General features: G+C 40.2%; 1 protein-coding gene across 5 annotated transcripts in view; it reads right to left on the bottom strand.

The window, feature by feature from the left end:
- Positions 1–3827: 3827 nt before the first annotated feature.
- Pcmt1 (protein-L-isoaspartate (D-aspartate) O-methyltransferase) overlaps positions 3828–12725 on the bottom strand; it is a 29471-nt gene continuing 20573 nt past the window's right edge. For 3 of the 5 annotated variants that reach the window (XM_075949441.1, XM_075949425.1, XM_075949458.1), the window contains 4 exons: positions 10816–10936; positions 10084–10169; positions 8406–8575; positions 3828–4606 (listed from right to left, as the gene is read on the bottom strand). In XM_075949441.1, the coding sequence (XP_075805556.1) occupies positions 4594–4606; positions 8406–8575; positions 10084–10169; positions 10816–10936 (390 nt within the window). In that variant the 3' untranslated portion in view covers positions 3828–4593. Of the gene's footprint in view, positions 4607–8358; positions 8576–10083; positions 10170–10815; positions 10937–12725 lie in introns of all 5 variants that reach the window. The other 2 variants (XM_075949449.1, XM_075949432.1) reach the window with 1 other exon arrangement.

Genomic DNA, 12725 nt, shown 5'->3' with positions numbered 1-12725 from the left:
ATCCCAGGGATGCTCTTTATTAACTTTATCTTGTTTTTATTAAGCTATATATTTTTCCCACTCCTCTTCCCCCCCCCCCAATTCTTTGGAACTGTGGGTTGTAGTCTGGTTATCCTTAGCTTTACTTTATATCTTCTAACCACTTATGAGCAAGTATATATTGTGTTTGTTTTCTGAGTCTGGGTTACCTCACTCGGGATGACTTTTTTCTAGTTCCATCCATTTGCCTGCAAATTTCATATCGTTTTTTACTGTTGAGTAATACATCATTATGTAAATGTACATTTTCTTTGTCCATTCTTCAGTTGAGGGGCATCTAGTTGTTTCCAAGTTATTACCAATAATGCTGCTATGAATATTGTTGAGCAAGTGTCCTTGTGGTATGATTAAGTATCCTTTGGGTATATGCCCAAGAGTGATATCCCTGGGTCTTGAGGTAGATTGATTCCCAATTTTCTGAGAAACCGCCATACTGATTTCCAGAATGTCATGTACAAGATTGCACTCCCACCAGCAGCAGAGGAGTGTTCCCTACTCCACATCCTCTCCAGAGATGCTCTTCACATAAGCATTGACCCTGAGATTCTGTGACTTAGGTGGCTGTAACTGATCACCGCTGAACACTTAATGTCTAGGTTTCATTTCCATTTAGGTTAAACCAATTCCTAGCACAACTTAATCATGCTTTTGGACCACAAGCTTTGTACAGTTTTGTTTTGTTTTGAACCTCAAACAGAATTTCTAACAAGGAACTGCTCTAGCTATATACCAAGGGGGAAAGCTCAAGGCTTTGCTCCCAAATGACCTCAAGAAGCTGGCTTTTTAAGCATCAATGCTTCAAACTTCTTGCCTCGTGGCTTTATTTTCCTAGTTCTTACCTATGTCAGTGTAGTACCGTCCAGCTAAAGGGGACAGTTACAGTGGCTTCAGGGCTAACCACTGTTAAGAGTCCTTGGCTAGGTAGGAAACCACTCATGACAGAAAAACATTAGACCCAAAGCTAGTGTCTCAGAAATGGACTGAAGTAAGAATGGCCGCCTGTGACATTGGGACATCTAGGTTCATGCATGGTTGCAGCTTTTTGGAAGCTTGTTTTGGAAGACATGTAGGATGTCTCAATTAAAATGTCCCTCATGCTACCATCACAGGGCCTTCTGACAATGTTCCTGTGTGCCATGCCCACCCTGTTGGTACTGTCAAATGAATTCTTCAGATTCAGCAGCCCTGAAGGGGCTCCTCACAGGTAGAATGACAGAAAGAAGGAAGAGTGGAAAGACAGACAGACACCAGAGGCTCCCAGAGTTCAGAGAACCAGTTCAGTATCATCCCGTGAGCACTAACAGAGTAACGTCAATCATTGCTTTTTTTCCCCACAAGAAGGGAATTTCACAGAATATTGATACAACACAAAACCAGTTAAAAAGATGAAGCCCTAGGGTTGGTGGGGGAAGCCACCAGTCACTGTAACGAGAAGATTAGAAGAATTCAAGATGAACAAATTATTATGCTTCATTTCCATTTTATTATAATGCACAGTCACAAGCTTCCTTGGGCTAGTCCCCTTTCAAGTGGATCCTTTTATGGACAACCTTTATGTATGCTAAGAACAAAATACTGCCATCCTTCTGACAAACGGTAGGAGAAATCCAGAGATGTAACCAAACCCCAGTCAGAGCAGTTTTACTGCAGGACACACTGAGCTATTAAGTCATTAGGAACACAGGAAGCTGTAAGAAATGACTTATATGTTGCAAGAATTTATACATATAATTATGCATACTAAATAAGTTATCAGCCTGTTGAATTCTAGAACAATTTATAAAATGACCCATGCTTGCTATTTTTTTATTAGTGTTAGGTTACCACACAGGCATGAGTTCCTTTAGTGGTACACTAAACTACTAGAAACTAGAAAAATCTACCTCTTCCAGAGCAAAAAATGCCTTACAAACTCAGAGGAATTACCTCCTGGTGGTAATCACACACTAAGAATCCCTTGAAGAGTTTACGAAGTTATTACTAAAAAATTACACTATTTTAGAATCCACTGACATTTTAAGATGTTTTAATGAAGAGATGTACTTTCTTTTCTCTCTTTTTTTTTTTTTTTTTTCGAGACAGGGTTTCTTTGTGGCTTTGGAGCCTGTCCTGAAACTAGCTCTGTAGACCAGGCAGGTCTCGAACTCACTCTTTTCTCTTTTAAAGGCAGGGTCTCATGGAGTCCAGGCTGCCTTCAAACTTGCTGTGTAGCTGAGGATGCCCTGTAATCATCCTAACTCGGCCTCCCAAGTGCTGGGATTTCAGGCATATGCCACCATGCCACAATGTGTGTGAAGGTCAGAGACCTTCTACCGTGTAGGTCTCGGGGTTGAAACTCAGATTCTCAGGCTTGGCAGCAAACCCCTCCCACTCCCCTACAGAACAATAGCATCTAGTAGGGAATGGACTTTTAAATATTCACTTGGACAGTGGTTATGAATTGTTTTCCCATGATGTGTCCTGTACTGTTCCTGTCTGAGAAAGAGCAGCAGCCCTTAATAGAAACTGAACCCTGATGTAAGCTTATTGCCACCAACATTTGATAGCCAAGTTTGGCTTTCAGTAAGATCAAATCTATAGGGAAAAATTTATTTCACAAATCTGACTAGCCTACAACCTCCTGAAGTATCTTCATTGCCCTTTATGTTATATACAGGCACAATATCTATTAGGGAAAATAAAATGCTTTGAAATTATCAAACATTTCTCATTTCTCCTATACACATACATAAATTCAACTCTTTTTAAAGGCTCAGATTTCATTAAAATGATTATTTCTATCTCTACCCACTCAGTGATGTTTTATTAAAACTGTTTATCTGACATCCTAAAATTTCACCTCCTAAAAGGGTAAAATCCAAGAATTGGATGGCAGTACAAATTGGGGGGCAGTTTATAATGCTTATTTACAAACTCTCTCCTCAACCACACTGAAAACTACTGGTATAGAATGCCTTTTTCTATCCCAAAACCTAATAGAGATCTGCATGGAACATGGTGTGATGACTACCAAAGATCTAGGCTAGTGGTACGGTTAAGAATTTATTTGCTTTAAAGCCTGAAAGAACATTTAACCTTTACACATACTTCAAGTAACCATGCATCCTAGACACCAGAGTTCACTACCAGGATTCCAAAGCAAACCAAAGCTGGGTAAGATTTTCAAGTCTGTGGGACCACAGAATGCGAGTTTCTTGTGACTGAGACCTCAGCCAAGAAGACACTTGTGAGATGATGTCTGCATGACTTCTAGTTAGTGATAGAAGACTTGGAGAGTGGGGAAGGGTTTCTCACAACCATGTGCCCTTCACATGGAAGGCTCTGCTGGGGAAGCTAGCCCCACTTATTGGGAGCTGATAATCTTCCCTTCAGTTCTAGAAACTTCACAAAAACTAAAGTCTTAGAAAACATAAATAAGATCCTCAAAGTGTATTGCCTTCACACACTTTACAGTTATTAAATGAATGAGTCTACTTATAGATTTTGGTATGTTTATTCTCAACCACATTCTTCCCCGATACTAACTTCAGCCACTCCCTCATTGGACATTTACTACAGTAGAGCTACTAAATAGCAAGCCCTGGGCTGGGAAGGCAGTGACAAACAATGAGCGCACAGTCTCTGTCCTGAAGGAAGGCAGCCATGTACTGTGGACTAATGCTATAACATATTTACCTCCTAGGAGTTCACAGACTGCAGCAGCAGCAGAAGACACTTTCCCCCATGACTGTGGGCAGTATCTGGACCTAGCAGACCTCTGTTCTTCTAGAGTCAAACGCCACCAATGCTTCTTTTGCTTTTAATTTTATTTGGCAAAGCAGCGCTGTAAAAACTGTGCAGACTAGCAACAGCTTACACAGTGTGTTAGGCGCAGATACAGTATCAGCAGCAAACTAGAAACAGAAAACAATATTGAGCTACAACCTCCTATCATTTTTAGAGGAAAATTACATCAGAGATGTCCAATCTGAACAGCTAGTGTTTACAGGACACCACCTGCCGTCGTCTGAGGTTTCAGTATTTACAAACAACTAGTTTTAAGGTAACAGCAGCTGATTGTATCTACAACATGCTATCCTATGACACCACGTTGAAAGCTTTAAAAAGAAAGCTCATCTCTATTTTCTTAGTAGCATCTAACAGACATCAGCTACCAAGAAACCTAAACTTGTGAATGGTGGTGTTATCCGATGCACAAAAGAAATCTGATAAATTAATATTGGAACAGAATTAAGTGTTCAAGAAAAGCAAAGCCATTCTTCAAAACTAATTAATAAACTAGGTTTTCCATGTGGAGAACCCTTTAATATTTTTAAAATAAAATGTGGGCATGTTAAAACAACACACAAAGTTATACTTTGCAGCCCTCCTCTACCAGTTTGGCTCTGCGCCTCTTTGAATTAGGAAATCCTACAAAACCACACATTTTCATGCTGAAAATAAGAGTGTAACAAAGTCCAAAACAAGCTGTGATGCTGTTGGTTTTCAAATGCTTTAAGGACCGAGATGAGCAATCCACTGCAATGTTATAGACTGGTCAAGCTCATGTTGCTTTTATAGTTCATCTCTGGGGAGAAAAGAGAAAAATGTAATTAGGAGTCACATGCTGTGATTTGGCACTCTAACAATTTAGACACAACACTCAAGTCAGTAAAATATGCAGATTCCAAGCAAAGCAATAAGAGAAATGAAAGCACAAATAGCTCCAAGCCAAAGCAAAACCGGACATCAGTCACCCCGAGCATCTTTCATGCTACTCCACAACACAGCGGGAAACCACAAAACCCAAACTTTGATTTTAGACCTAAAGTTAAACTTCTTTCTTTGAGGCAAAAAAGTCAGAAAAATTATGACTTCTGTCTATGACCATCTTGCTAATCTCCTTATTAATTCTAAGATGACAGCTTAAACACTTAAGAGTTCAAATTATTTTTTAAGAGTTCTATTCACACTGGGTGGTAGTGGCACGTGCCTTTAATCGCAGCACTGGGGGGCAGGGGCAGGTGGATCTCTGACTTCAAGGCCAGCCTGGTCTACGAACCGGCTCCAAAGCTACACAGAGAAACTATTGTCTCAAAAAACCAAACCAAAACAGAAAAAGAATTCTATTCACAAAACTGGATAAAGAGTCTTGCTTGGAAAGTCTGATAGCACTTGCAGCCTCAACTCTAGAGAAAAGCCCATTTGCAGGTGTCCTATACCTGTCAGCTGATCTCATTAAGGCAGCCTTATCAGCTCCAAAGAAACCATTCGCTTAGCCATTGCAGCACTGGGCCAGCAACTGCCAGTGAGAGGAAGGAAGGAGTAAAAATGCAGTCTAAAGGAAAGTGGATGGCATGTAAATTCTACCTCAATGAAACCATTCAGTGTGGAAAAATGAAGCATCACCAAGTCCGGAAGCCTCATCTGAAGCTACCAAGTGACAAAAGCATCACTAAACACTCTGTATTTCAGGGATGAAGAAGTATGGTTTTGCAATTAATTCTCAAATGACTGAGAGAATAAGACATACATATCTGTAGAGCTGAAGTGTGAGCCGCAGACAGAGATGGTGACTGGCAATGGGCAGCGATGGCAGAAGCTCAGCTCTGCACACCTCCACCACCCTGTCTGAGCAACACCAAAGACGAATGCTTTATAAAAGCTGTGGATATGGAAGAGACATAATTATAGTAATTATAATAATTCATATCCCAAAGAGGTGCTGAGTTTAAGGCTTACCAAATAATGTGCCTTTTAAGTTGCATTTTATAAATGGTACAAGAAAAAAAATGCTTTCTCTAATAAGCCCCCTTTTATGTTACATTACTGGAGCATATGTGAGAGTGTGTGTATACAGTGTACAGAGGCCAGAGGTTGATCTCTGGTGTCTCCCTCAGTTACTCCCCACTTTAGTTTTTGATATGGGATCTACTTATGAATCTAGAGCATCAAGGTTGGCCAACCAGTAAGCTCACAGGACCCCCACTCCTCCCTTCCCCTACTCACTAAATGCTGGAGTTACAGACACATGCCACCACAGCCAGCTTTTACATGGTGCCAGGGATCTGAACTCAGGCTCTTATTCTTGCACAGTAAGTACTCTATAAGCCAAGCCACCTCTCCAGCCCCTGGATTATCTTTTACATGATAATTATCAGTTCTACCCCCTCCTAATACAGTCCTTTAACCACACTATTATAATTAGCACAGAACAATCTTCACCAGAGTTAATGCAAATGTAGATTATCAGTCTACAGGAGTCACTTGCTCTAGTCAGTCTGAACACCCGTGTCTTTTAAAGCATGAATAAGGATACTAAATTATAAAACTTGTATTTACTTGTAGCAAGACATTAAATAATTAGTAACTAAGTCTTAATGCCCATCAAGAACACCTAATACATCTCCAAATATCCTCTACATTGCATTTTCTCTTGGGGGGGGTGGTACTGGGGATCAAACTTAAGGCTTTATGCATGCTAGGCAAGTAATCTACTACTGGGGCACATCTGGAGTTTCTTCACATTTTCCCAATAAACAAAAAGAAATTAGGCTCATAGACTGGAATTTTAAATCTTAAGGTACTAAGGAAAGCTAATATTTGCTGTGAAAACACAGACAACTTCCACACATGGTAATTTTCTCAAATCCATTCAACTTTCTAACTACTAAAATTTCCCAACTGTTCAAAATTCTGCTTATATGACTTACATGCCCAGATTATTTACAATAAAAGGTAGCATTCCCATATTTGCTCATTAAAATGGCTATATATGTTAAATGTCGTCAGTACGTTGCAACCATGTATGTCTGTTGTATTAAGTTTTTATAGTTCTGTGTTGGTAATACTAAATCATGTATATTGTCATTCAAGAACAAATGAGGATTGGAGAGATGGCTCAGTGCTAAGAGCACTTGCTCTTCTTGCAGAGGTCCTGAGTTCAATTCCTAGCAATCACATGGTGGCTCACAACCATCTACAGTGAGATCTGGTGCCCTCTTCTGGTGTGCAAACATACATACAGGGCAAACTGTACATGATAATTTTTTTGTTTGTTTTGTTTTTTGAGACAGGGTTTCTCTGTAGTTTTGGAGCCTGTCCTGGAACTCTCTCTGTAGACCAGGTTGGCCTCAAACTCACACTTGTCTCTGTCTCCTGAGTGCACCAACCATTACCATTCCCCTGACAGAGCTCAATGCCTGGGCCCCACATGGGAGGGGAGAGTGGACTTCTCCAAGTTGTTCTCTGAGCTCCACACCCATGTGGCACACATGCATGCACCATGCGCAACGAAAGATTTAAAAGTCATTAAAAGTACCTGCCTTCTTTATAGAGAGAATAATTAAGAGTTCTGTTGTACTTACATTATTTTTTTTTATTTAAAATACAAAACAAAACAAAACCAAAAAGTCCCTCTTAAAAGAAGAAGCTTGTCAACTAGAAACGATTCTAAGGCAAAGATACCGTCAGCCCACCCTGATTTGGGCACCGGCTTTAAGCACCTGGCCAGACACTCCAGTATGCTGCTGTCACTTCTCTCCAGGGGAGAAGTGGTGTCAGCTTCAAAGGGAACATCCAGCTGATGCTGTGGTGCACAAGCAGGCAGCAGCTTTCTAATGAGCCATGCGATGCAGTGTGAGAAGAGGGCTGTGAGAACAGTACTGTGTGCATGTCCTCCAGGAAGGCTGGGAGACCTGGTAACTCACTCGACAGCCTTGGAATCCCTCTCCTCCCCAAACTTAGCTAGAAGAGCTCAAAACTGGCTGGCCTAATCTAAACTATGATTACACATTTACTCCTTACAATGGCTCTAAAACCATGCTGCACACCCAGAAACTGACCCAAAGCTAAACCATCTTCTCCAGGACAGATCTTTTTTTAAATGTCAAACATTTTTCCCCTTTACAAATCTTTCTTTCTCTTTGTCCCAGTGGTATTAGAAGGAATGAACAAGGCAAGAAATGGTGGCCTCTTTTCTAGATCACAACATTTATTTCCATACCTATTATAGCAGCTATAAACAAGACTTAGAAATATTCAGGAAAATAGTGTCTTTCCCTTTTTTTTTCTAAGACAGGGTTTCTCTGTGTAGTCCTAGCTGTCCTCTGTAGACCAGGCTGGCTTTGAACTCAAAGAGATCTGCCTGTCTCTGCCTCCTAAGTGGCTTGTCACCCTCCCTCTTCTAAAGGAATGCGTCAATCTGAAAGAAGAACAGACCAGGCCACATTCGTCACACGGCTCATGGGAGGAGTTTCTGATGCTTTAATGGAGCAGCATGAAGGAAGCCACCAAACACAGCTCTTGCAGGCTAATGTCTTAAAGTCCACACCCTTTCACCTTGAATGTGTGGAAGAAGAAAGAGCAGAAGAGAAAATCACTTCCACCTGGACCACTGCTTTTCTTTATCTGTTAAAGGCACGTATATCACCCCCATCAGAGGCTTCATTTTGACACTGCCATCTTGTAGCTTGTCATACTGCTCCAACATTTGGTTTCCTCCTGCAGGACCAACTGGCAATATCAATCTTCCACCAGGCTTTAACTGGTCTATTAACTAGGAGAAAAAAGAAAAGGCCCACAAACACACCAAATTACAGATGTGAAAAAGTCACCTGACAGCACCGTAAGCAATGTTCAATGTCCATGGGCAAAAGCAGAAATACACTTCATGTAGTCACTTCTTAGTGTCCTTGATTTAACCATCAATCAGGGGTTGATTCCAGGATTCCTCAAGCATAACGTAACCCACAGTGGCTCAAGTCCTCACAAGTGGCACAGTACTTGCTTATATAACACACTGCACACCCAGCCTCATTTGAACCATCTCTAGGTTACTAGTATAACAGAGGGCCACTGTATGGAATTGACACAGTACTCAGTGACAGCAAACGTAAATGCTGCTCTTTCAACTGCCTGGACCTCCCCTCATCCAAAAACATATTTTTCATTCCCTGTTGGCTGAAAACATAGTAACGTGCTCCCCACTTAGCCATTTACCTCTCGTCCCCCCCTCCTAAGGTACAAGTTATCTGATGATGGACTATGCTGTGTATTCACCTTGTCCTCACAGCACCAGACACAACACCTGCTGTAACTAAAAAGCTCGGTATGTTTGGGCAGAACCAACGGCAATAGAGAATTCTACTGCCAGTGCAGTGTGTTCCAGATCTTTGTGAAAGGGGAGACGGAAAAGGGAAAAGTACAGAAAATTAACAAGGAACTGCTATCCTATTACCGTGGAATCTAGGGCATCACTGAGACAATGGTAAGGGAATCCTAATGCCATGACTGCATTTAGGAGTCCTGGCACCAGCAGAGTGGGAAAGTAAGGCTGGGCTACTTCATTGATATGATGAGGGTAATATTATGAATGCAGAACCAGCCTACCCTCCCGGTCTGAAAATGGTTAAATCATATTCTACCCTTTGAATAATACAACCTTATATTATTCAAAAAAAGCAAGAAAGAAACCTGACTTTGGATAGGATAGTACTGCCCCAGAGAAGGTGTCTTTCAGTTAAAATCTGGTCACTTTCCATTTTAATTTTCTTAAGGAACACTTGATTACTGTGTTGCCCTTGACTAATTACCCTGAGTTCTAACAGTCATAATGAAAAATAGGAAATGTCTTCCTCCCGATCCAGGTTTGCTCCCAAAGTCAGTCCTTTCATCTACATCTTCTTAGCATCACATTTATACTTCAAATCTACATAAGGACTGAGCTCTTAATATGCAGGCTCCTCCTGTGCCCCAGTCAAACCACCATCACTAAACCGCATTAAACTAAGACTGTAGGAAGACAGCCTGAGTTCTGAGGCTCCAATAACTCTGACCCGGTTCAAGTTCCATCATCAGTGCCTCCTTGACTACTCGACAAAATTCTCTCACATAGACATTTTCTTTTCTATCTAATAAACTATTAGCATTTAATATTAACTAGAATGTATGAACATCTAAGTATATTCTGTACTTCATCTGGAACTCATCGCTACATTGCTATATAAATATTTTAAGTTTTAGGATTAAAGCACACAAATACAAAAAAAAAAAAGCCCAACTTACTGCCTGGGGCACAACTGGGGCAGCAGCTCCTACATGAATAGCATCGTATGGAGCTTCTTCAGCATATCCCATTCTTCCATCACCCACTGAAAGAGAAGTTACACTTTGAAAATCTGTGCAGGTCACACTTGGTGTGAAGAATTCTAGCAGAGGAGTCGGGGAAGAGACTTTCATGACTTCATATATCCTTAAGACACAGAAGGCACTGGGGGAAGAACAGTTGACCTAACTACACTAAAATTAAGAACTTCTTAATTCAGCCAGCCTCATAAGGGCTGGGCATGTACCTCCATGGTATAGCAACTACCCTGTATGTGGAAGGCCATGGGTTTGATCAAGAGCAGTGCAAAATAAACATATGAATGATGAATAAAAGGTGGCAATAAAATGAAAATGCATACCACCAAGGGGGGAGAAATGTATGTAAAGTAACAAGACTAACTGCTAGAACACCCATCTCAAAGATAATAATGCAACCAGATATCTGGACAGGCACCTGACAAGAGGGAAATCCAAATGGGCAAACATGAAAACAAACTCAACCCCAATGATGACAGGAAAACACCAAGCTGAGATCATAAGCAATGAAACGCTGTGTGTTCATTAAAATGAACAACAACAACAACAAAAAAAACAAAAACAAAAAACACTGTTTTTATCCTACGTGTTTCAATGAAGATGAAGGATACTGAAAATCTACTTAAAAAGAAACATTAAGTTTCCTGTACTCACCAACCAGCCGTACTCGTCCTGAAGACAGAAGCATTGGGTCGTCTTTTTTGACGTTGTTTATTGAGTCATCTACTAGTTCTTTAATGTGATCAATTCCTATGACTTTTCCACTTTGTCCAACCTGGAAAACAAAAAGTAGTTCAAGAGTTCGCATTGGTAAATTTGCTTTTCTGGAGTGTCTTTAAAATGTTTCCTTAATTAAAATCATATTCTGCAATGAGAAATAAAAAACAGTTTTAAGTTATTAATCTAAAATCTCAGTTTATCGCAATTACCATCTACAACTTTTTCAACTTTTTGAATAATTTTATTTAAGCAATTATAAAGTTAAAATAAATTACAAGACCTTACTAAGAAATCTGCATTCCTTTTATATTTATAATTTTTTTCTTTTAATTGTTTGAGACAGGGTTTCTCTGTGTAACAGTCCTGACTGACCTGGAACGATCCACCTGCCTTTGCCTCCCTGAGTACTGAGATTAAAGGCATGCACCACCACCTGTTTTTTTTGTCTTTGGGGGGTTTTTTGTTTTTTTTTTTTCTTGAGACAGGGTCTCACTGTATAGTCCTGGCTGCCCTGGAACTTGCTATATAGACCACACTGCATCTAATTCAGAGACTGACCTGGCTCTGCCTCTTGAGTGCTGGAATTAAAGGCATGTGCCATCACGGTCCAGTCTTGATTTCTAATTTTTAAATCCAGGACTCATTCAGGTATTATGGGTGGCAAATGCCTTTAGTTCTTACACTGAGGAAGCGGAGGCAGGTGGATTAGTGAGTTCAAGACCAGCCTGTTCTACACAGTAAGTTCCGGTCACAATTATATGATGAGATCCATCTCAAAAAACCAATATATTTTTCCTGGGCAGTGGTGGTGCACATCTTTAATCCCAGCACTCAGAAGGCAGTGGCAGGTGGATCACTGTGAGCTCAAGGCCAACCTGGTCTATATAGTGAGTTCCATAGTGAAACCCTGTCTTGAAAACAAACAAACAAACAAGAAGAAAACTACTATATTTTTAAAACCAGAACTTTGCGCCAGGATTTAACTAACAATATTTAATTTGTATGAACTCTAACTAAAAGGATAATTTAAAAACTACTCAAATATTGACTCACGGCACAGTGGTACATGAGTTAAGACCTAAGTTTTACAGATCTTGTCTCCAAAAGATAAATTAAATTTTTAAAAATAAGGTATTATATAAAATTTTTAAGAAGCCAGGCACTTTATTCATCGACCACCCCATAATCTGGGGGTCCGAGGCAAGAGAAGTCAGTCTGACTACATAATGAGACAAGCCTGGGTTGTATTGTGAGGTCTTGTTTCAAACAAAGCAAAAACAAGAAATGGTGAGGTGGGATTTTTACATTCAACTCTACTGCTTTTAGTGAAAAATATGAAAATACATATAGAAGCCAGGTGAGGTGGCACATGCCTTTAATACCAGCACTCAGAGCCAGGTCAATCTCTGAATTAAGATGCCAGTGTGTTCTACACAGCAAGTCCAGGGCAGCCAGGACCACACAGAGAGACCCCGTCTCGAAAAAGAAAATTCATAAATATATAAAAACGACTTAAGTATCAACACTGATTACAAAATAAAGAATAACAGAATAAAGGCCCTGAACAAACTCCTGGGTCCTACCTGAATTTCATCACTCACAGTTGCCTGACACTAGGCATGCAGACCCTTCATTCTCTAAATCAGGTTCCTCAACTACAAACTAAGAAAAAATGGGGTCTATACCTCATAAATGAGAAAGAAAAGAGCACATGATAAACACACAGAACACTGATAACTACAGGTAAATGCTTGAAAAACAGTATCTTTTTAAAAGATAACTAAGAAACTTTTTTACTACATTTATTTGCTTATTTTACGTGTAGGAGGCATGTGCCATGGCAC

Source organism: Microtus pennsylvanicus, chromosome 1 (genome assembly GCF_037038515.1).
Source record: "Microtus pennsylvanicus isolate mMicPen1 chromosome 1, mMicPen1.hap1, whole genome shotgun sequence".
Classification (NCBI taxonomy): domain Eukaryota; kingdom Metazoa; phylum Chordata; class Mammalia; order Rodentia; family Cricetidae; genus Microtus; species Microtus pennsylvanicus.
Note: the sequence above shows the minus strand (reverse complement) of the source record. Positions and strands in the feature narration are given on the sequence as shown.